The following is a 25,441-nucleotide window of genomic DNA, read 5'->3' as shown; positions in this document are numbered from 1 at the left end:
GAGTCGTAGTTTAACTGCTAGATGAGTTGCGATATGTTTGGACTTGGAAGCGCGGAGCATATGGCAGATAGAGGGAAAACGCCGGGTTGTTTAGTAGCTGCAGGTAGTTCATTTAAATTTCATTCATTCTTTTGGAGGCAAAGAAGAGTGTCAGCTGACAGGCGGCTTGAAAGAAGATTTTAGGGAAGGAAAAGTGTCTCGACATTTGCAAATTGCTTTAAGCCCTGGTTTTGAAGGTTCTAGTCGTTTTTCTTTGGAGACTTTTTATTGCACACGCGCCCACACTGCACATGTCACCGCATTTAGGAAGGCTCGCGGTGATTATGAGTTAAGTCCCCTTAACATTTCGGTGGGACGGGGGGTAAGAGGGAAGCGGAGAAGAGAAAACTTGTCGGAACTGTCAGTTGCTGGCGCTCCCACTTGCATGGGTCTCTGGACTTCCCGGACTGGACGCGCGGGAGCTGCGGGGTGCGGGGACCAGCTCCGCGGCGGTCACGGTTGCCACTCAACGGAAGGGGACGGAGGCGGGCAGCACCCAAGGCCGCTGCCGCGCAACCAGGACGCAATCCCCGCGGGCTCTTCCCCTGGGTAAGAGGTCCGGGCGCGGCGCGCACACGTGGACGCGGCTGAGGTTGCCGCTCCTTCCCGCGCCCTGTTACAGCCGCCTTTGGAAGCCTGGGCAAGGGAGGGGTGATGGGACGGACCCTCGCGTTGAGGTTCTGGGACAAGCCCCTGGAGGCAGAGTAAATGCAACGTCCCCCTCCGAGTCGTTAGATTTTCCTGTACTTGGTTTTTGAACTGGCTGTCTCTGGTCGCCGCGCAGCGCTGGAAAGTTGCAAAGAGCGTGGGTGAGGGCCCTGCGGCAGCACCCTAGAGCCCAGCCTGGCCTGGCAGGGAGGAGCGCCGAGGCATGGCTGGGCGCCGGAGGAAAGGGGAGGCGACTTCGGAGGTGGGGGTACTGGATCTCTGAGCTTCTCCCAGGGCTCGGCTGCTCGACGCGAAGGTGTGCCTCGTCAGTGGTTTACCTTTGCCTTTGGGACCCAACAGCAGAGCAGCCGAGGTCACCCATTTCTTTTTTTTTTTTTTGAGAGCAGAAACTGGGAGGAGAAGGAGGGTGCTGGGAAGGGGGTGCTGGGAGGAGGCGCGGTGGAGGCTCCGCGCCCGGAGCTCTCCGCGGTCCCCGCGGGGCGGGGCCGCGCAGGTTCCCTGCCGCTCCCAGGTAGCGGCGAGGGGAGGCCGCCCGAAGGGGCGGGAGACTTGAACCTGCCTCAGGGGGAAGAGAAACCCCGCTGCGGGCTCGAAGCCGTTTCTTGCAGGGCGAGCGTAAATTCGGCAGGGATTATTAACCAGGTCAGCGAAATGAGTCTGAACCCCTTCTCTAGAATCACAGTAGTGGCCACAAGGCACTTCCTCCCGCTCCCCTCCCTCTTCCCAACCCCCAACACCTCTTTTCTTTTTCGTTTCTTTGCACGGTTTATTTCCTTGACAGAATGTAATATTCATAGTTGTACTCTTGAAACCACACCGGGTCTAGCAGGTGGGGAGTTGAGTGCATCAAGCCTGAAATCAGCCTTTGAAAGTCCTCCGACTGTTGGGTCTGAGAGCTTGTTAAAGCGGATAAAGGAAAAGTCATTTCGGGTCCTTAGTAGAAATTAATCATGCTACTTAGGCGACTGGGACAACTTAGAGCGAGGAAATCGCATGCAGAGCTCAAAGGCGAGTCCCTGTGCCAAGCCTGCTGATGGACCCAGGAGCTGAGTGTGAGCAGCCTGGGCTCGCCCTGCTCCCCTCATGGCGTCTTCGGGATCTGTAGAAGTCACATACCACGTTTCCCACGTTGATTTTGCACATCTCTGCTTCTATGCTTCTCAAAAGTCATGGGAGACATGAAATAATCTTTTATTAGCATTGGAAAGTACCTTAGTAGTAGAATTCAAACCCTTATGTATAGCGAGGAACTGAGGTCCTGAGAGAGAGGAAGTGATTTGTCCAAGTCACCCAGAACTAGGACAGGCACCTTTGCCTCCAGAACCCTAATTCTATTTGATGCCTGTTCTCGCTCACCTGAAGTTGGCTGCCCCCTATGGGCGGTTGAATATGTTGCTTGTTTCCGAAAGGTGTCCAATGACTAATTTGGAAAATGTACTTCTCACTTATGAAAATGTGATCTGCAGATCCAGCCAGGCCTAAAAAGTTTAGCTGAGTTGAGTCTGTGACTCCACTTTCAGATTACTCTGGTTTTCTTGGTATTCCTAATATCTCACAGGGGCACCCTTCATTTGGGGGGTTTCCGATGAGTTCCCTAAAAACCATTCAGAAGATGCTGACCTACAGCTCTGGGCTTATAATAACGTTTTTTCTTTCTTTCATCTTAGGATGCTTGTGCTTTTGGTTGAAGGGAAACGACTGTAATGTTTAATCAGGCAGTTTTAAAACCCTCCTGTTGACAGTGAGGAACAGGATTAGGCTCTTGTTTAAAAGGATAGACACTAAATGGAAGAAATTATTATAGATTATAAATAGTTTGGTGGCCTTTTTTGTGTGGTGGCATTTTACATTTGGATCACATACTACTTGTCACCGAGCATCCTAGACCTTCAGATTGTTGCCCAAAATAATAGTTTTAAATTACAAAAACCTAAAAAGTTCAGGATTTGGGGTAAGTGCATTTGCTTGCCTTGTAAGGGAAGGTAATATGTACTTGTAGGTTAAGTTTGGGACAAAACCTGATACGAATATAAATTTACTTTTAAAAAATAATTTGCATTATAATGTTGCTTTATATCATTTTTATTGTCCTCAGTTTGATGGATTTCTCAAATTACAATGATAAATTTTAGCGAAGTTTCCAAAACAACATACTTTGTCCTCATATATTGTTTTATAAGTAAAATTATAACTGAAAGTAAACTGTGACTGTAAAATTTCTCTCATCTATTCAGTGTATGATTAATAAACATTAGGTATAGAGTTACTTCAAAAGTCATCAAAATTCATAGTTTTGGCCAACAAGATAAAAAAAAAGCTCATTTGAAAACAGTAATACATAACTTTTTCAAACCCATCTGGGGAAATACCTCAGTTTTGATTTAGGTACATTTTAAGATAGTGAAATACCATTCAGTCAGAGGCAGAAAAAAACAGAAGAGTAAGATCCTGACCCTCAAAGGAGCCTAATTATTCACTTAGTTACTTAGGAAACTGAGTACTATAAACATGGCCGCAAGTTGGATAAACCTGGCCTGGAGTTTTGAACTGTTTGATATTTATATACTTACAAAGCAATTTGATCACTTGATGATCTTAACCTTCCTCAGGTTTTTAAAATCCTTTCCTCTTAGATTTTCTTAATCTTTTAATCTTTAAAGGATGACTATTATTATATTGTTGGGTGTATTACTTCTTCAATTTTTTTTCTTAATAAAACACCAGTCCCATTGGAATAACATAATTGAGTTGTTTATTGTATTTGGGAAACATTATTTGAAAGACGTGACATAAGCCAAAGATTTTGAGTGTGTACTTATATAAAGGACATGGGCTCTCATTCCTTTTATTGTCCTTAACACTAAGTTTTAAACTTAAATTTTCATTGGTTGGAAGGTTGCCAAATGTGTAACTTGTCACTGGTCTAACAGTAACAGCAGGTTTAAACATGCAGAGCAATAAGAAAGTGCCAGGTCCTTTGCCGTATCTGTGGATACCAATAACAGCAGAACCAGTTTACAATACTAGAGGAACAGAAACAGAATGCAGAAAACAATCTTGTTGTGCAAGTTTTCAAAGTTTTATCTTCATAACCTTTGAAAAGATTGTTGAGGAGTTTCTGTGTAAGTTTTGTAATCCAGTAGTTCAAATTGTCTTGTTTCAGTCCATGTCTGTCTGCCCTTTTTATTTCTGCAGCATATACAGCAGTGACGAGGATGATGAAGACATGGAGATGTGTGACCATGACTATGATGGGCTGCTTCCCAAGTCTGGAAAGCGTCACTTGGGGAAAACAAGGTGGACCAGGGAAGAGGTAATTAATCATATTATCAAAACATGAAGAAAACTAGAGTGTATCAGTCTGTGTAAAACAAAATTTCAGCTCAACTACCGGTGCTCAAACTCATTAGCAGGCTCTTTGAGATCTTATCTAGCTGGTCTCTGCAGCATGCCACCCCTCCCTCCTCCCCACTCCCACATGTACACTATACCATCCATTTCCAAACTCTGCAGCTCTTTGAATGTCTTTCTCACTTTGTATTTCATCTGTGTTTCCTTCTGCCAATTCTTGTCCTCCGGCCCCACAACTTCTTACTACTTCATTCCTATGAACACATCGCCCCTTCTAAAGCCATCCTTGGCTTCCCCAGACATGTGGGATGCGTCCTCTAGTCACTGGATACAGTATTTATTCATTGTTGTGAAATATGCCTTTCCCAGTAGATTATACGTTCACTGAAGGCGGGGCTAAACGTCTGTTCATTTTTGCATTCCCTGAGCCCAGAATTGCTTGACATTAAGTGAGATATTAACAATGTCAAGGAATGAATTGATATTTCCAAAAACAAAAGAATAAAACAAAACTCTCATAGAATTAGTCTTGTCATAATAGATTCGTTTAGCACTCTTGATATATAATATATAATTTTTCACAGAGCCATATACATGAATGCTGTTCTAAAAGCATTCAGTAATGGATGCAGATGTGTCTACTTCTCAACTCTATTGTTTTGCTAGCTATCCAAAGCTTGATCTTTGTAGGAATGGAAAGATACTTAAGGAGCAAAATTATTAATGTATGGAGAAGGTTACCTTTTCTCTAAAATTCTCAAAACATTTTGCAACTGATTTTAGAGGATTTTATGTTAGACAGATAGTATTGATTCTTCCTCAGTTTCATTCCACCCTACTTCACTTAAAACCTCTGTTGACAGGCAGGCAGGATTTCCAGTTAGATTCCTAGAAAATGCGCTTGTGCACATGAGTAAACCTTGGAGACATGGAAGTTCTGTTATTAATGCTGGTTTCCTAAGTCCTGTGTCTGTCTTACCAAGGTGCACATTTTGTATGAAAAGTTACCTTTGCAGAAATGTGAGACCTCTCTTTCTCTTAAAAGGACCTGTTTAGAAAGACACTTTTGACCTGAAAGATTTCCCCCTGTTGTTTAGTGTCCTCTCTATTTTAATAAATTTGGCCTCATTTAAATTGTGAATATAACAATACAAAAATGAACTGATTTTCTTGCATCATACATGCCTTCAAGTTTAATTAGGAAATGTGATCTTCCATTTTTTTGCATGAAAGAGGTTGAACTGATAGTTGAACTCCTATTTATTGCCATAGGTAAATGTCTATTAAACCTAACATTGGCATTATTTTTTTCCCCATAAAGTAAAACCTTAACAGTTACCATAAGCCAAGCATTGTGCTAAATGTTTGCAGAGCTACTTCATGTTGTTCCCAAATAACCCTGTTGATATTAGCACTCCCATTGTACAGATAACAATACTAAGGCCCAGAAAAGCAAAATGACATACCCAAGCTTACACAACTAATCAATAGCTGAGTCAAGATTTAAACTCTGGATCTATCTGACTCTAAATAAATCTATGGTCTAACCCAGTATATTACATTAATATCTATCTGCTGTACTTGGATATTTCTGAGATTTTTCTTTTCTGGATTGGATTATTGGTTTGGTTCCCTTTTACTCTAACTTGGATAGAGTTATACAGTAAATGACTGATATCCTAGGATTACCTTAAATGTCCTAGGATGAAAAACTAAAGAAGCTGGTGGAACAGAATGGAACAGATGACTGGAAAGTTATTGCCAATTATCTCCCGGTAAGTTTGTCGTTTTTTTCTTTCCATAAAAGGAAACTTCTAAAGATGTAAATAAAATATTCTAGGAGAGAATGTTAAGACATTTGCTCATATATAAAAAGTAGGGGGAGAAATGCCTCATCTGTAACTTACAGTTTATATCATAATGCATGTAATTGGGATTTCTAAGTTGACTATTAAAAGATTTTTACAGTTTTAAACATTTGTTTCTTATTTATCTTTTCATTTATTAGGATAATATAAATTGGCATTTTGATGTTTGTTTTATGGCTGATGACCTCAAATTAGCCTCTTTAAAATTTTTTCAATAGCGTGGTACCCTGGTTTAAAATTTGGTACCCTGGTTTAACATTTTAGAGTTCTTTTAGACTTATCCCACTCCCTTACCTCCAGGCAAAGGAATCTCGAGTTTCTTTAATCAGTCCCTACTTTTCATTCTGCTTGTTGCTTCACAGGTTCAGCACCTTTCCCTCTTGCCTGGATGACTATAATGGCTTCCTAACTAGCTTCCCTACTTGTAACTTTCTAATTTTTCATTCATCCCAAACACCATTGGTAGATGAGCTTCCTAAGATGCAGCTGTACCTTATCTTTCCCAAACCAGCAACTTAGACTCTCACAAATTAAGTGCACTGCCTCAGCCTGGCACACAAGTGTCCTCCCATGTGGCCCCAACTTATAGCTCCAGTTCTGTTTCCTACTTCCTCTCTGTAAGCAGGTTTGGTTGAATACATCTCTGCTTTCCTTACTGAGGGCTTTGTCCCTGGTGATGCCACCTCCTGGAATGTTCCATTCATCCTTCAAAGTCCACATCAAGAGCTTTTCCATACTCCTCCTGAGGAAACATAATTTCTCCTCCTAAGGAGACACTCCTTTTCCCACCCCAATATCCTTTTGCTTGGTTTCTTCTTGCATATGAATCAAATTCTGTTAGTTAATTATGTATTTTTTTCCTTCTTGTAAGATTCCATGCTCTTGTAAGGTAGGGCCTACCTTTAACCATCTTTGTTTTACAATATTAATACTTGTGACCCTAAATTGAAAGACATCTCTTAGTTTGAATGGAAAGCAAAGTCAAATCATTTGGAATGGATTTCCATAAAAGCCTCACCTTCACATGGACTCTCTAACAAGTCTTAGTCTTAGTCCATATGGGTACTTCCACTTGCAGTAGACTGAGGTTAAGGTTAAGTTAAATTGACGTCACATGTGCAATATGATGATCCTTTAGTTCACATGGCAAGACTGTTTTCCTTAGGGGGCAGAACTTCTAATTTTAGATGCAACTTTGAAATTCTTCTTAGGTTCTTTAGCTGTAAGTAATGAGAGATAAGTGGGCTCTCCAAACATGCCCTAAAATATTCTTGAATGTTTTCACTGTATATTGTCTATGTATGACTCATTTCACAACAAGAACTTCACGTGCTTATCACATGGCATCTATGTGACAGTGCATACTTTATCTTATTTATCTAGAATCGAACAGATGTGCAGTGCCAGCACCGATGGCAGAAAGTACTGAATCCTGAACTCATCAAGGGTCCTTGGACCAAAGAAGAAGATCAGAGAGTAAGTTCTTTCTCCATTGTGATATGAATCACAATTAAGAATATTCCCCAAATGTCTTTGTTGAATGTTTCCCAACTTGAAGAAATAGGTAGAGTGTGCAAGCAGAAAACAGGAGACTCTATTCCCATATTTTCAGTGAACGAAAGCAGATTTTTGGAAATTTTCTAAAGATCTTGTAACAGTGAAAAATGATTACACTGACTCATTACATAACATTAAAACATAGGTTATTTTTGTGTGTTTATCTGAAGGTGATAGAGCTTGTACAGAAATACGGTCCGAAACGTTGGTCTGTTATTGCCAAGCACTTAAAGGGGAGAATTGGAAAACAATGTAGGGAGAGGTGGCATAACCACTTGAATCCAGAAGTTAAGAAAACCTCCTGGACAGAAGAGGAAGACAGAATTATTTACCAGGCACACAAGAGACTGGGGAACAGATGGGCAGAAATCGCAAAGCTACTGCCTGGACGGTAATAATATGTCAAAAAATATATTGATTGGGAAGAATAAGGGAGTGGGTATTGAACATTCTGTTTTAAATGTATGGCGAGTGAATTACATTCCACCGATTGTTAGTGCTTCATTAGATAAACCAGCTTCATAGCTTCTATAACAAGGAGACCTTTGGTTTATCTAGTTGAGGATTTCCAGAATCCACCCCACAGTGAGCCTTTGGCCAAGTCACTGAACTTTCCTCAGCCTCAGTTTCCCCATTTGCAAAATGAGTAATACCTACTTCACAGGGCCAATGTTAGTTATCAAGTAAAATGGATGTCAAATCACCTTGTGAACTACAGAACGGTAAACACATAGATGGATGCTGAGGATAGACAGTGTGTCTATAGTCTAGTTCATACCACTGGTTAAGTGACCAGAAGGGAACTCAGCTACCATATTCCTGATACCAGCATCCATTTCATTATACCAGTTGGCTTAATATTTTTCTTTTTGAAGAAAGTGTATTTCTAGAATTATACTGCTTCTAGGTTTTTAAATAACTTCCATGTTATCCTTTCTTCTTAATGAACAAGGCACAAAAAGTGACCTCATTATGAGGGATATCTGTGGAAGCTCATTTTTGACCCACTTTCCCCACTTAAACAGTTGATAATATATTTTGTTTAATTTGGAAAAGACTTTCTACTATAAATCTTCATGAAAAATAATGTAACCTAGGAAATATTTAAAATATTTTTATTCTTGAGCTTCATAACCCAAAAGTGGAGAGTGAGTTCCTGCAGAGAAGGCCATGGCTCTCTGATGGGTGAGGTAGTATGCTCTTGTGATGGTCTCCGTGCTTCGGTGTAAGCTTAGAGAATTGAAGAGGTCCGTACAAGGAGGCCTTTTCTCCCATATGGTCTGAAAGGATATGCTGTTGATTCTTTTAAAAATTTAAGGGGCGACTGGACTTCCTCTTTCTTTAACATACAGTCCCCCACCCCCATCGAAATAGTAAAAGGGAGGCTTAAAACGGTTTCTTTGAATTGAGAAACTGTTTTCCTGAGAAATTGAAGACTTTAGTAAAAATGCTTTGCAGTTTGAAAAGACACTGAGAGCTAGCATCTTTCCCTTCTCGATCTCCTTTTCTTTTCTCACCTCTGTCTGGCTATAAAACAATTTGAGGTGGTTTTCAAAAGGTGGGATTGTTTTTTTACTTAAAATTTCTGGCTAGTGCCATTCAAGATAAAGAGTGGACAGTGAGGGGGCAGCAGCCGCATTATCTCTCACCAGCCTTACTGAGTGCTTCTTGGAGGGTGTAAGCCCTGCTAAGCCACACTCAAAGGAGTCATTTTCTAGGACTGCCAGAACTTTTAAGTCATATTAGAGTCTTGTACCATCAACAGTCAGAACAAACAGGAAGGATTGTTGTATTGAAAGTGCTCTTTTATCAAGGGAATAAAACGGTTAAAAGATTACAGTATTTATAGAGAACTACATATGTTCCATATGGTATAATTAAGAGAATTCTATGGATTTTTAACTAGGTAATAGGGGAAGCATGATTTTAAGAGCTGGAGAAGCCCGAGACAATTAAAAAGAAATAACACTATTAGTGGGCCAAAAGAAAAGGTCTCTGTAAGAAACAGTTTTCTGTCAATTAACTCTAATCTGAATTGAAATTTTTGTTTGTAACATTTTTGTGTGATGTATTTCTGTGCAGAACTGATAATGCTATCAAGAACCACTGGAATTCTACAATGCGTCGGAAGGTCGAACAGGAAGGTTATCTGCAGGAGTCTTCTAAAGCCAGCCAGCCAACGGTGCCCACAAGTTTTCAGAAGAACAGCCATTTGATGGGTTTTGCTCATGCTCCACCTTCAGCCCAACTCCCTCCAACTGGCCAGCCCTCAGTTAACAATGACTATTCATATTACCACATTTCTGAAGCACAAAACGTAAGCCATTTCTGAGAATTTAGTTTAATGAGAGAGATGGTTATTTTAGCTCCAGGCAATAATAGTACGTCACACCTGCACGCTTTTCAGGAGCGCTTCTGTAAACATGATGACCAGCAAGCCTCACCTACTCCCTTTGAGGTAGATGGGGGTAGGTATTGTTATCCCTGATATGTACCCAGAAATGAGGATGTTAAGAGGTTTGCCCAGGGTTACATAGCTCAAGGAGATAGCACAGTCGAGAATCCAAGTTGTCTGATTCTAACTTGCTGCTTCCTATCTAGTTAGCTTTTGACTATAAATTCAAGGTACTGTTGAGGAAGGATGGGAGAATGCAGATGCATTTGTAGTCTAATATTTTTCTCTTTCAAAATGAAAAGTGACATAAGATTACATTTAAAGAGGAGATAGTTTCACTCTGAAATTCAACAGAACATTGTAAATTTGATTCTGTTAGTGATTTAGCAGAAATGTCTTATCCACTCAGTGACTGTTTACCTTCTCACTCTGAGTCAGGAGCAGTTTTGTGACACCATTCTCTCCATTTCTCCTCCTGTGGACCAGTGTGATTCCTTCCTAATTTCCAAATACTTATACTTAGGGAAAGAATTATTCATAATGAGAGGGAAAAGAAAAATACAGAGAAAGCAAATCAAGAAACTTTAATCTTCAAACTAACAATACTAACCGGTGAAGCTTACCTAAGAATACAGGGCTTGTATGCAAATTTTATTCAAAACATAGTCATAAGTAGTTTTTATTGTTTCTGTCTATTCCATTCATTTGATTACAGACTTCCCAGAATGGCCTCACATGACTGAACTCTTACAAGAGATTCTGTGCTCTTTACTAAAATTCATAATTATTCTAAGAGAAAGATTTTAATCAGCTAGAGTCATTCATTATTCCCATCAAATCTTCTTTCATACATTCATGAATATATGTTAGATTATATTTATCATTGTGTTTTTCTCTAATTAAGGAATATTTCCTGTCAGGATCAACAAGCACCTTAAGTTTCTTTATGTTGTTATAGGTATTTAGTCATTTTTAAAGGCCTGGCTACAATTTCAAATTAGAGTTTGGTATTTTTTTATTAGAATTTTGTGAATTTTTTTAGTAAAGGATTTTTTTTTCTCAGTTCTAGGGCAAACCCCTAGGAAGCCAAATCCCTTGAAGCATATGTAACCATGAATGACTCAGCCTTTGTTTTGCCTTTTTGATCTAGGTCTCCAGCCATGTCCCATATCCTGTAGCGTTACATGTAAATATAGTCAATGTCCCTCAGCCAGCTGCTGCAGCCATTCAGGTAAGATGATTTTAAGATCATTTCATAAAGAAAGTCATTGACTGTTGAAGGCATCGTTTTTAACACATGCTTTATTTCTTTCATCTAAACACTGATTTTCACCCAATCACCTGAACTGAGATGAAAAGGGAATAGTGGAAAGGTGGGTGGGGAAACGGGCCATGGATCTGCCAGTCTTCACGTTCTTCACGTTTGAGAGTAACTTTGCTCAGAAATTCTTTTTCCCTGATGTCATCAGTTGAAACAGCTCTTCTGTCAGCACCCACCCTAGCCTCGGATTTCGCATCACGCCCTTACTTCTGGAATAACATTCACAATTTGGTTTGCGTTGGTTTCAGGCTGAGGCCTCACGGGCCACGTGGCCCCTTGTGACTGCAAGCCATCACCACTGTATTTACAGCATCCAACCAGGCCCTTGTCTTTTTCTCTCCCTTAACTTTTGATTTCAGAGACACTATAATGATGAAGACCCTGAGAAAGAAAAGCGGATAAAGGAATTGGAATTGCTCCTGATGTCGACTGAGAATGAGCTCAAAGGACAGCAGGCGCTGCCAGTAAGAACGGCACCAGGGGCTTGAATGGGGGGTGGCAGCTTTACCCGCTGGCTCCACTGTGCCGTCCCTTCTCTTTTAGATGTGACACCATTCAAGACTCTATATAATCTATAACAATTTAAACACTGAAAGTTATTTATAGTAAAAGACAGTTGGGATCAGAACGTATGTTGACTAAATTGGAAGTAGTCCTTTCGTATTTCAATAGGAATTCAACATCCATTGAAGGTTGTCATCTATTTTTTTTTCCTTCAGAAGAATTGTAGATCAATTCAAAGACCAACAGTGATAAATGAATGAAATCTGCATTTTTGCCAAGTTCTGTATCTATATGGTGCCTATTCATTTGATTTTTTTTATTTTCCTATGATTTTTTAACCTTGACTTTAATATTTTATACTTTCAAATGTGATATACACATTCCGTGTGTACATGTAAAAAATATATATCTAGTATCTCCATAAGTAACATAGCTGTTCTATGTTTTGTTTGCATGCACAAAAGCTGTGTGGATCATTACTGAATTTTGACCTCTTTTTTAGTGATTGGGCTGCAAACTGGGAGAGCAGCTTGTACTTTATAATATATGTAGTTAAGCAACAAAGAATGAAAGAGATATGACACCCAGTAGGTATTCTTAGGAGCAAATTTCTTTTGGGTTAAATAATAAAATGATCATGTGCATATGTTAGTTCGACCACTTTTTAACTTTAGTTAATGTTTTGCAATTTCTCCTGTTGCATGGTCATGCTGAAAGGAGACTTCTGTTAATTTGCTCTTCTGCTTTCCTAACCACGTTGATTTGGCAGCCCTTCCCTGCGTCGGTGCAGTCTGTACCACTGAAAAGGGATGGAAGCAACAAGAGTATATGCAGATTAAAATAACTCTAACCTTTGAATCTTCTGGCCTTTTTGTAGGTTAGAAGAATAGGCCAAATCTTAATTCACAGCAAACGTTTATGGTCCTATTGGTAATTATGCTCAAGTAGATTTGTAAGACATTCCACCTGAGAGCTGTGCTTTGTAAGATAGTCCCTCTACTTACATTTTTAGTAAAATGATGACAATTAGGGTAATCGTGTAGCTTGCAGACTGTACCACTATTAAAAAGCAGGGTCTTGCATTGACGAAAGGAAACATCTTGACAACTATTTCATAGGCGCAAGTTTTGGATGATGCAACTGCTTTTATCTTTCCTCCAACAGCATCTGATACCTTGTGCAACTTCATTGCTAAGTTCCTTCTCCCTTTCTTCTCCCCGCTCTTTCTTTACTCCCCCACCCCCTCCTTAGACACAGAACCACACATGCAGCTACCCCGGGTGGCACAGCACCACCCTTGCCGACAACACCAGACCTCATGGAGACAGCGCACCTGTTTCCTGTTTGGAAGAACACCACTCCACGCCTTCTTTGCCTGTGGATCCCGGCTCCCTACCTGAAGAAAGTGCCTCACCAGCAAGGTGCATGATCGTCCACCAAGGCACCATTCTGGATAACGTTAAGAACCTCTTAGAATTTGCGGAAACGCTTCAATTTATAGATTCTGTAAGTAGAGTCGTTAAGGCAGGTTCATGATTTGGGGAATTAGAAAACCCACATCTCAAACTGTTGCCGTTTTCCATAGCAAATATCATGTTATTAGCACACATTAATGTAAAGGTAAAAGTCTGATCTTAGTCTTCGTGTGTATGTTTTCTTAAAGATCTGATTTCATAGACTACCCAAATAAAAGGTAGCTTCTCACAGATTTCCCACAAAATGCATATTCTTTAACATAGTGAAGTTGATGACATATGAGTATAGTTTTGGGTTGTGGAAATAATGTTTGAGCTATTTTTAACTTTACTTTGTTTACTTCTCTGTGTTTCTCTAGAATTATGTCTTGCTTTTGGATTGCACATTAAGAATTAGCAATCTTTCGGTGTATTTGAAGTGGTAATGAGTTGATGCATTGGTGTGCCTGGCTTTCTCCACAATGTATTGATTTTTGATTACCAGTTCCAGTCGGTGCACTGAGAAAGCCATCTTTAGTGAAAAAGACAAGAGTTCAGCACCTCAAAAGCAGACACTCACTTCATTTCCTTTCTTTCCCATTTGGTTAAAAAGCATTTATTGCATCATATCCCATCACACAGGGGATGAACACTGCCAAAATGTGCCCTCTAGCAAAGGTTTTCCTTTTTGCTTTGGATTGCATGCAAATGCCAGAATACCAGGAGGTCCCTGCAGTGCACATGGAGGACCTGCCTTGAGGTAGCATGGTAGACCTGCCAGGCAGTGGCCCAGACAACTGTGAATCCTAAAGCTCTTTCTCAAGAAGTAAAAGAGGCGGGCCAGGTGTTTTCTTTGCATTCAGCATCTCTCTCTCAGTGCTGTGTTTCAGGTGGTGGCACACATCATGCACACACTGTCTCAGAGTCCTGCGCCTCCCACATTGTTTCAGGATTCTTCATCATGGTGCGCTCTCAGCAGTTTTGAATTCTTTGAAGAAGCAGATTTTTCTTCTAGCCAACATCATGCAGGCAAAGCCCTAGAGCTTCAGCAGAGAGAGGGCAGTGTGACTAGACCTGCAGGAGAGCCTAGCACGAGGGTGAACAAGTACAAGTTGAGTGAGGGGTCACTTGACCTGCTCACATCCTTACCTCCTTCAAGGCACAGCACAATTCCACTGGTCATCCTTCGGAAAAAGCGGGGCCAGGCCAGCCCCTTAGCCGCTGGAGACCCTAGCTCCTTCATAGTTGCTGACGTGAGCAGTTCAACTCCCAAGCGTTCCCCTGTCAAAAGCCTACCCTTCTCCCCTTCACAGGTAGTGCACAATTTCTGCACAGCTATTACTACTTCTCAACAGACACTGAGCCTTAATAATCTAGAAACTAATCCTTGGGAACAAATGACTAATTACTGTTGCCCTTGCTGATTTCGTTCTGTCATTGATTGCATCTAGCTCTTGCTAAGTCATACTGCCTCCCAAAGTTGAGGTTTGTCTGTAGGCTAATGATTTTGTCCTAATTCTCTCTTATTTTTTGGTGATTTGAAAGATGGTTAGTTGTATGGGATGTGCTTTAATTTCCTTCAACACTAGAGTTTAACATTTCTAGTCCTTCCTTTCTTCCCATCCCTTCCCTCTCTTTAAAACCTTTTAACAGATTTTCTGCCTCTTTGTTCACTTATTATTGAGTGATTCACTGACCCAGGGGAGGAGGGAACCAGCCTATGTTCAGAGAGCATTTGGGTTGCAACTAGAAATTATTTAAGGTTGCAATCCATTTTTAAGTGGCAATGTTTTGGAAGAAGATTAAGGAACAAGTGCTTAAAGAAAACAACTTATGTTTTAATATCAATTTATCAACATTGGATCATATGTTTTTTTGAGTTGTGCCATAATATTTTATTAGCACAGTTTTTGCCAATGAATACTCTTGTTTCATATAGTATTTTCAAGGCACAGAAATGATAATTCTTATCAGAGACTTGTGTTTCTTAATTATTGAAAGTATTGAAGTTAGGTAATTTGGCACTTTAAAATGTTTCCTAATTATGTCTGTTGAATTTGTCTTAAGAACATCTTTAAGTCTGAACAAATGGCACACCCACCAAATACATTATCTTGTCTTTTCCAAATTGTGTTCTGGAGAATATTAGTTCTGCATGACTTTAGTAGATGTTCCAGAAAAAGGTCTAAATACATAAGTTTGGGAAACACTGAATCAAACAAAGTTAAAAATTGGTTTATTTACTGCAGGACCTCTCAGACTGATATGCATTGTGAATTTGCATGGAAATTATGACATGTGTGTTTCACAAACTTATTTTACAAACTTATTTTACCTTGGAATCGTAGGAACACCTATTATTCTCCCAACAAACCTATATTAATGGTTGATAGATCATTAAGAAGAGAAAGCAAAGTATGAAAGAAAAATAATTACTTTCCAAAAAATCACTTTCACACTCATTCTCTGTTATGGCAAGTGTCATTTATTGAGAATATTTTCTTAGGATTTTGCAAATTTCTTGACATTGACCCTAAATTTTATTTCTTAGAAATCACCCTCCAAATCTTAGGTGCTCAACTGAAATAAAATAATGCCCTAACACTACATGCTTGTTAACATCTTTATTTTATATAGTGGGTCAGTAAAACATACTTGTTTGTTATCAAGGTGAGATTTTTTAATTGGCCTGAATAAAGAATCACTGTTTAATATGCAATTTTTTTTTCTTTCCTCCCATATTTAGTTCTTAAATACTTCCAGTAACCATGAAAACTTAGACTTGGAAATGCCTTCTTTAACTTCCACCCCTCTCAATGGTCACAAATTGACTGTTACAACACCATTTCATAGAGACCAAACTGTGAAAACTCAAAAGGAAAATGCTACGTAAGTCCTTGGTTCAGAAATAAAATGTTTTCTCTTATTTACTTATATTTAATTAATGGAATATAGTCTCCACATGTCTGATCCTTTTGTATGTGTGTATCTTTATGGATTCACTTGTATGTACATAACCATGTGTATTCCCACATGGGCTATGTCTGTCCTGGGCATGTTATAACTATCTACAGGCAGGAGGGTAAACTCAATTACCTTCTATAGTTCACTTCAAAATGTCCTTTATGTGCAGAGGTAGTTGTCATATGACTCTTCAACTCAGTTTTTCTCTTTGTTCAATAAGGCCTTTTCTTCTTCACTGGAAATAAGATTTTCAACCTCCTTTCCTCTCTGCTTATAAACTTCAGAATAAGAATGAATATGATCCTTTACCTAGTTCATATTTTTTTTCTCTAATTTTTTCTTCTTGAAATTTATCTAAAGACAGGACCTCTACTGACATCCCCAGGAATATTAAAAGATTAGAAACCAAGGAATGATTAAGCAGTCATTTATATTCACTAAAGTCTTAATCACTTCAAAGAAATGACAGAGAACATCGATGTGATTATAATAAGCCTTTAAAAGAAATGCAATCTTATTTCCAAGTACAATAGGTACATTTTAAACGGTTAACATATGTTTTCTATTGAGGGCCCTATTTTAATGAATAGATAAAATTCATTTGTAAATGCATCAGATCTTCATGATGCTTATGATCATTAGAAAGACCTAGAGACACTGTGTTTTCAGAAGGATTAAAGGAAAATGAAAAATATTTTAATGCTCTTAGTCTCAGGGGAATAATACCTTTGAAATATTTGAAAGTATGTGATTGATATGCATAGCATCTTCTTCTTAACAATACATAGATGATTAATCAGCATACCCAATTCCACATCAGTTACAGTTTATTGTATTCAGCAAAAAATATCAAATTTAATAGAGCAATATAAGGAACATATGTTCTTTTATATTGAACGAACACTTGTTTTCTTTTTAAAGTTTTAGAACTCCAGCGATCAAAAGGTCTATCCTAGAAAGTTCTCCGAGAACTCCTACACCATTCAAACATGCACTCGCAGCTCAAGAAATTAAATATGGTCCCCTGAAGATGCTAGTAAGTTTTAGCAAAATTCTTGGATGTAGTTGGCTTATGAATACAAACAAAAATATTCCTCTGATGCAACATACTCACTCTTGCCTTCAGCCTCAAACACCATCTCATCTCGTAGAGGACCTGCAGGATGTGATCAAACAGGAATCTGATGAATCTGGAATTGTTGCCGAATTTCAAGAAAATGGACCACCTTTACTGAAGAAGATCAAACAAGAGGTAAACACAAGATCCTTTGGAAGAACAAGCTGTGAATCTGGCTCTCTTTGTTCCTCATGGGCAGCTAGATATGTGTGGCATCGTCCCTCTGTAACAACACCGCTTTTCATAGAAGATGTTCATACAAGATGCAGTTAAGAGGTACTGCCAGACTGTCGGCATATGACCTGTCACTTGGGAAGCCTACCCACTTCTATCTACTTCATGCTTAAACAGAAAACATGCTACAGAGGTTAAAGGAAGGAGAAGGAAGCAGCTTTTACTGTACTTTTTTAATCACTCATATGTAGATAGGTAGATGAGTGATACATAAGTAATTAATTTTCTGATGTCATGGAGAATTGAAATTTCAATTAAAATAACAGTATCTTTAATTAATAATATGAAAGGGAACCTAATGTGCAAGGATCAAAGTTTTAGCTTCACAGCAAGAACATTTCCAACAGGTTAGATCCAGTGACTCCTGAATTTATTTTCATATAAGGTTTAGGGTTTAAGAGACTGGCCAAAAATTTACCTTTTTTTTTTTTCAGTTTTATTGAGATATAATTGACAAAACTATTAGATGTTTAAAATATATAACATGGGGGGATTTGCTGTACATATACACTATGAAAGGATTCTCCCCCACTGAGTTCATTAATACATTACCTCACAGAGTCGTTCATTTTTTGTTGTTGTTTTCTTTTTTTGGTGAGACCATTTAAGTTCGACTGTCTTAGCAAGTTTCATTTATACAGTAGTTACCACGTTATACATCAGATCCTCAAACCTTATTCATCTTACAGAAACTTACTCTTGAGGCTAAGTGTTTCATGGGAAGTTGTAGTTCTAGAAACATCAAAGCACTTCCTGTTTGCTTGTAGGTGGAATCTCCAACTGATAAAGCAGGAAACTTCTTCTGCTCTAACCACTGGGAAGGGGAGAGTCTGAACACTCAGCTGTTCACACAGGCTTCGCCGGTGGCAGATGTGCCCGTGAGTACACGCCCCTGTTATGAGATGTTGGCACCTCACAGAACCCTGTGTGTGGCATGGGAGGCTGATGCGGTTTTGGCACTGTTTAATGCATCATATTTCTGAATATTCTCTGTTGCATGATTATTTCCTTATGATCATTGATGTGGGATATAAAGTTGAGGCTTTGTTTATGTATTGGAAATAGATTCTGTTGCACTGCAGATTTTGTTCATTATTTTCTTAGCATTTGAGAGTCTTGCCACCTAAAAAATCTGCTGCACACTATACATATTTTCATGAAAATGGAATGTTAATTTTTTTAAATTTTCTTTTAATATACTTGTCTTCTATATGTAATGTTTCCTCCTTGTTAAATTGACTCCTGTTTGGTTTTCTGTAGCATCAAGCATAGCGCTAACCATGGTGTATCTAGCAGACACACTTTATTGAACCCAATATTTCATTGCCCTGGTTACCACCATTTTTTTAATAGATTTTATTTTCTAGAGCAGTTTTGGGTTCACAGCAAAGCAGAGAGGAGATAGAGAGGTTTCCCATACAACTCCGTCCCCACACGTGCGTAGCCTCCCTCTCCATCAACATCCCCATCTGGAGTGGTGCATTTGTTACAACTGATGAACTTAAACTGACAGGTCATTATCACCCAAAGTCCATAGTTTATATTAAGGTTCACTCTTAAAGATGTACATTCTATTAGTTTGGACAAATTTATGACACTTCGCCACCATTAGAGTATCATACAGAATAGTTTCACTGCCCTAAAGATTCTTTGTGCTTCCCCTATTCCTCTCTCCCTCCCCCCAAATCCCTAGCAACCAATGAACTTTTTACTGTCTCTACAGCTTTGCCTTTTCCAGAATGTCATACAGTACTGTAGCCTTTACAAACTGGCTTCTTTCACTTTATAATATGCATTTATATTTCTTCTGTGTCTTTTCATGGCTTGATAAGCTCATTTCTTTTTAGTGTTTAGTTACTACCATTTCTAAAGTTTGTAGGATGTGAATGGTTGTCCTTTATGGAGAGCCAAACTAATAACAATTGTTAATATTTATTTAGTACGTACTGAGTGCTAAGTACTATTCTAGGAGCTTTAGATGCTTTTACTCATTTAATATTTTAAAAAACCCTGCAGGGTCAGTAACATCATTTGCATTAGACCAACTGGGAAACTGTGCTAATAAGTGATAGTTCTGGGTTAGAACTCAGAAAGTCTACTTCTAAATTCTGTACTTTTAACCATCATAGTTTAATGCCATTGATTTGTAGCTCTAATATACTTCTGCACCACTGAATAGGTCTTTCACCTATTTCACCGAAATCTCTCATTTTTAAAAGCATGTATTTATTAATTTCTTTAGCAGATGATTTTTGAGTGCCTCTCTGAAACCTAAACCTATGTGGGACCCAGAAGCTCTTTGTTTTAGTGGCATTTACCACAGTGAGAAGGATTAGGGTTAGTATATAGCCGAGTTCTCCTTTTAGCTCATTGAGAAGAGAAATCCTGGCAGATAGCTGCATTTTTTCCTGCTAATGTGTATCACTTCATAATAATCTACTCTCTGAAGGATCAGGATTGTCAGCTGTCATATTATCCAATCTCATTTAAATTTCAAATTACTCTCTTTCCCTTTAGAATATTCTTACAAGTTCCGTTTTAATGACGCCAGTATCAGAAGATGAAGACAATGTTCTCAAAGCATTTACAGTACCTAAAAGCAGGTCCTTGGCAAGCCCCTTGCAGGTAAATATTATCTCAACATTGCTATCTTAAAAGTCATTCACTGGAAAACTATCATCTTGTTTTTGTTTTTAATGTTTTAGACATAGTGGAGTGATGCTTTTAAACAACTCTTGATGTCTAAAATAACTCCTAAAATTCCTTGTTCCTGGTTGCCACTCATGACACATGCTGGACATTTTTATTACAGTAGATTCCCAAAGCATGATGAAGTGAAACATTTCCTACTGTGGCTGAGACTAAGATTATATTACATGTGTCAATCTCTCTTCTGCTTGTAAATATTCCATAAAAAGTTTACTGGTGTAGTTTACTTTGCATTCCAAATTTTTATTTTTTAATGCTGTATCATGAAGCCATCAAAATTGAGACACTGTTGAGATTTTTAAATGAAGTTTGAAGTTAGACAGCAAGGAAATAATTACAATATATTATTTGACTATAAGAAAAAAGAAAGTCAACTGTCAATGTTGTGTGGCTCATCTATAATTGACCATCTGCTGCTGAGTTTTAATATCAAAAGAGATTTTCCTTGTAACTGCAGTAAGTGTATGCTGATGAAATATAACAAATTCCAAATTAATCCTGAGCCAAATGCAAAAAAGGATGCAAATTTACTCCCCTAAAGTATTTAAAGGAGTTTCCAACATTAAATACCCAGCCACCTGCATCCCCCTGAGCTGCGCTGAGGGAATCTTCATAAGCCCTGGAGCAGGTAGAGAACCTGCACTCAGACGTAGAAAGTCCTGTTTGTATGGGAGTTAAAGGCACTGTAACAGGGTGCTGTGCTTTGAGAGCTTGCCCTTTTCTTTAAAGGGCTTTCCCATCATCGTGGTAGGCCATCTCTCTCCAAATCGTGAGACTCTTAAAACTTTCCCATTTTAGGTATATGTGATATTGAGCATTATTTTTGAAGTAATACAAATACAGCTGGAAAGGCTGTTGGCACATTTTGTTTCTTAGTTAGTCACATTGCTGTCCCTGTGGCCTCTAGCTGATCCAGTTGCTTTGGTGAAAGGTAACTACTGACTGGAGTGGAGGATAGGGAGAGGCAGTGGGGACTCGGGTTGTGCCTGAGTCAGGCCTGGGTCGGCCACACCTGGAGGAGATTCAGAACATCACAAAGAAGTGAGATTTGAGAAGGAGAACCTGCTCCACCAAGGCTAAGAGGGACGCAGAAAGTGGGTTAGAATGTCAAGGAAAGGTCAGCTATTTCAGAATTTTACGTAGCACTTATCCTGGCCCTAGAAGGGCAATGCCATCTTTATTTTTCTGTCCTTCTTCCATCCTGAATTACTTGGCCCTTGGTTTCCATACCCCAGAATTTGACTAGTGCTATTAAAACATTAAACTAGATTAAGCCTTACATATATTTTGTAACCTCACCTGGGACCCAACCTATATTTATAGTAATAGAAAAAGAGCATTCTAAATTTTGAAGAGCAAATGGGTATATATTTGGGGACAGTTATCATTATATAAATTGAAAACCCTTGGTTATTTTCCTAAAATTGAATCCTAAAACCTTTTGGCCAAACCAAATAGTGTTCAGCCAAACCAAAATTAGTCCTGAACATGGTACTGATATAAAATTGTCAAGTTGTCAGTAGGTTGTCCAAGCTTTTACTTTAAAGTTGCACTTTTTAAAAAATGATCAGTATGGAACTTTATCAAAGTACTTGTTTCTTAACAGAAATACTAGTTATCTTTGAAACTCAAAACTAAGTAGTAGCTCTATTTTATTAATTCATATTTTCTAGCATAACAACAAGTCATATTTGGCACTCTACAGATTCTAACATCTGTATTCTGAGATTAAGCCATTTATGTATGTCATATGGTGAAGGTGGTATTTGTCTATTACACTAATCTGAATAATTAGAGTCAGTGCTTCTATCTGCACTGCTCAAATATATTTTAATAACCTGCTGTAATCGATACCTAATTCATTTTAAGAAACACTTATTAAATGAATGAATAGTACACACCCTATATCTCCTTTATTTTGCATCCTGGAGATCTAGCTTCTGATACAATAGAAATATGTGATTTCTACTGATTATAAATGTTTAAATATACATTGCCTATAATTTATATAATCCTGATTCAATTATATTTATGTAAGTTTTTATGCAATTTGGTAACTTAGTATAAAACATAATGCTTCATCATGTATTTCCGTTGATAGTTCAGTTTAACCTAATTAGGCAGATTCTTCATGGATGGTATTCTGGAACATATTGCGTATTTGTTAAATGACCTGACTATTAAATTTGAATTCTTTATATAACCTGTAACTTTTGTAATTTGTATTTAAAATAAATGAAATATTTAATGGGATTTTAGCCAAACAATCTAGATATTTTTATCATACTGCTTTTAACTAAAACAACTAAATATGATCCTAGGAATTCTGATACTTCTAAAATAGAAAATATTTGCCATTTTATAGTGTGATTGTCTATCTACCTAATTGTCTAAATAACTTTACTTAGGTACAAGAACAGTTTATTGAAGACTATAGTAACTGAAATTCTCTCTTGTTCCCGCTTAATTATGGCAATAATACTTTGGACAGAACACTTACCTTGAGACCCATATATTGGGCCTTTATGGTTCAGTTTCTAATGTACTTATAAATGCACATGCTTTTACATAAATATGTATACATTACATTTGGTATTTTAAAATTAGAAATTCAAGAAGCTGTGAGTTTAACATTTTATTATAAATTTCAAGTATACATGGAAGTATAGAAAATATTCAGTGTTTTGATTTCACAGTATTAACATTTTGCCATATTTATATCATCTATTTTTACAAAACATTTTAAAATTCCAAACAATCTAAATATTTTTATATTATTTTATTCTTATGTACTTCCAAAGGACATTTTCACGTATAACCTAATATTTTATCCACACATTATTATTAACAAGAATTCTTTCATATTCTAAGTCTCATGCTATATTGGAATTTCTCCATTAATCCAAAAAAATTTCTTTTTATTACTTGTTTTATCAAAGTTTCACATATTGCATTTGGTTAAGTCCCTTAAATCCCTTTTAATCTCTAGGCCACTGCTGTCCAGTAGACCTTCTACAGTGATGGAACTGTCCAATGTGCTGCTGCCCTACGTGATAGCCACTGGTCAAACTGAGCCCTTAGAATGTGGCTAGTGCTCCTGAGGGACAGAATTTTCAATTTTATTTAATTTAAATTATTTTAATTTAATAGCTACATTTCCTTTCTCTCTTCCTGGAATCAGCCATTTCTCCAAGGTGCTCTGATCCTTTAAGTGGGACATAGAGACCAAAATCAGGGTGCTAAGTTTGTCCATTTGTTATGTGGGTTGTCAGTGAGAAACAATGATTTTTAATAACTCAGAACTCTCCATATATCCACTGGTCCATAAACTATAAAGCTTAAATAGGAGCTAATAGCCATCAGGCACAAGTAATATTTGTTTTTCAAATTATTTATGCTTAATCTTTTCCCAGAAGAAATTTGTGGCAGCTGCATTTTGTAATTGTTTTTGCTTCTTTCTTTTTCTCTCTTTCTTTCTTTCTTTCTCTCTCTCTCTCTCTCTTTTTTTTTTTTGAGGTGCTTTCATTTTAAATTATAAAAGCAAACAGGAATCTTACAACAAACATTATCACAGATATTTTTGATATTTGTATCTTTTTGCTGAGAACACATGAGATTTTCATGCTGAATCACTGTACCATTTTTCCCATATTGTGTAGAAATAGAGGATAGAGTCTTCAAGCTTATAATATGTCCACAGCTGGGGAAATAAACATTTGACTAGCAAGCTTGGAGTTTGGGGCAGAAAAGGCAGATTCACTGTGGAACACTGTTAGAAAGTCATGCTGGCAGAGTCTGAGGCAGGCGCACTCCCACTTGTGCACCCACGCAGTCACACTCACACACACTCACACACACACAGCTCCATCCTCAGCAAGGAGAAAAGAGCTGCAGGTTTTCCACAATATGCTTTCAATTTGCTTTACACTTTAAAATAAACAATTATACCAGTAACCATTTCTTAATGTAGACATTTTCATTGGTAGATCTGAAACTGTACTTAAGTCATAAGCCTTCTGAACTTCTGTATTTTTCTCTTAAATTATAATTTCCTTTTATTCCTATTTAAAACCCACATATAAAAGATGTGTTCATATGTTTCTTACTCACTCACTTTCCTCTTTTTTTGTAACCACAGAATGACAGCCTTAAATTTTAATTTCCTGACTTGGCTTGTCAAGGCCTACTTTTTTAAAACAGTGAGTTTAAGTAAATTTCTCAAGCCACTATTATTTGAACACATTTGCACAGCATCAAAGAATCTTAAAATATTCTTGCAAGCAGTTAGAACTCAATGTTTTTCAGTTCCATGTGTTTTGGATTGCCCTTATCTTTATATGGATTGTTTTTAAATTTTTCAAAATAGGGCAAACCCGTTTTGCATGATCAGCATTGCTGAGGAGTGCAATAAGCTAGCATGCAGGCCACAGGAACCTAGTTTCTGGTGTCAACTCTACCATCTTCTGATTGCATGTCTTTAATTCATTAACCTCTTCAGATCAAAATACTCTTGTCTATACCATAGTATATCCTCCACTCCTCATACAGGGTTGCTAGGAAGGTCAAATGGGAATAATATTGCTTTCAAAATGGCAGTATATGCACAGGGTACACTGATGGTATCTATTATTAGGCAAAGGCTGTGCACAGCCTCTGTCCTTACAAACACAGGCAGGGAGGCCTCACCAACAGCCAAGTCTTCTTGCACTGTGGTATTATTTCCTCTAGCATGCTTTCTCATTCCCTGTTCCACACTTGCAGAACTGTGTCAGTGGGTCAACCAAAGAGATAGCTGATTCAACCGATTCCTGAAATAAAGGTAGTCAGATGAAAGAAATGATTGACTAGTTTTCTCTATTTTTGTGCTGCTTGTGTTGGCATGTCAACAGACACGGAAACAGTCTGCATGTGACATAGATCTTTCCGGGCATTTCTTAGCATAGTGTGGTGTTGACCTGCAACCCTGGATACCTCTGTACTCATTTGGTCCTCCCTTTGGGTCACTTTTTTTCCACTTGCCCTGGCAGTAATTCACATAACTGTCAGCATTTCAGTGACCTGCTTTCAAAATATGGTATAAGTTAAGTTTGCCGTGTACAGCTTCTGGATTGAACTGAGAAAGTCTAAATGAGAGGGAAGGTATGTCCAGCTCAAATTCAGAGTGTCTTGCCCCACTGTGGATTTTTTGTTTGGTTTGGTTTGATAAACACTGTGATACTGAATCATCCTCGAGCCAGCAAGACAGAATTGCTTTAGGGC

The 25,441-nt window shown here is 38.2% G+C and overlaps 1 protein-coding gene across 3 annotated transcripts in view; it reads left to right on the top strand.

The window, feature by feature from the left end:
• Window positions 1-25,441, top strand: part of MYB (MYB proto-oncogene, transcription factor) — a 32,890-nt gene that overhangs the window by 749 nt on the left and 6,700 nt on the right. The window contains exons 1-15 of one of the 3 annotated variants that reach the window (XM_036903728.2): window positions 701-848; window positions 3,904-4,021; window positions 5,763-5,834; window positions 7,311-7,403; window positions 7,655-7,875; window positions 9,567-9,801; window positions 11,030-11,110; window positions 11,560-11,664; window positions 12,956-13,210; window positions 14,109-14,471; window positions 15,905-16,047; window positions 17,044-17,158; window positions 17,249-17,374; window positions 18,241-18,351; window positions 19,991-20,098. In XM_036903728.2, coding sequence (XP_036759623.2) covers window positions 3,935-4,021; window positions 5,763-5,834; window positions 7,311-7,403; window positions 7,655-7,875; window positions 9,567-9,801; window positions 11,030-11,110; window positions 11,560-11,664; window positions 12,956-13,210; window positions 14,109-14,471; window positions 15,905-16,047; window positions 17,044-17,158; window positions 17,249-17,374; window positions 18,241-18,351; window positions 19,991-20,098 — 2,115 coding nt within the window. In that variant the 5' untranslated portion in view covers window positions 701-848; window positions 3,904-3,934. Of the gene's footprint in view, window positions 1-700; window positions 849-3,903; window positions 4,022-5,762; window positions 5,835-7,310; window positions 7,404-7,654; window positions 7,876-9,566; window positions 9,802-11,029; window positions 11,111-11,559; window positions 11,665-12,955; window positions 13,211-14,108; window positions 14,472-15,904; window positions 16,048-17,043; window positions 17,159-17,248; window positions 17,375-18,240; window positions 18,352-19,990; window positions 20,099-25,441 lie in introns of those variants that run through there. The other 2 variants (XM_036903727.2, XM_036903729.2) reach the window with 2 other exon arrangements.

The sequence above is a fragment of the Manis pentadactyla genome, chromosome 12 (assembly GCF_030020395.1).
Source record: "Manis pentadactyla isolate mManPen7 chromosome 12, mManPen7.hap1, whole genome shotgun sequence".
NCBI lineage: Eukaryota > Metazoa > Chordata > Mammalia > Pholidota > Manidae > Manis > Manis pentadactyla.
Note: the sequence above shows the minus strand (reverse complement) of the source record. Positions and strands in the feature narration are given on the sequence as shown.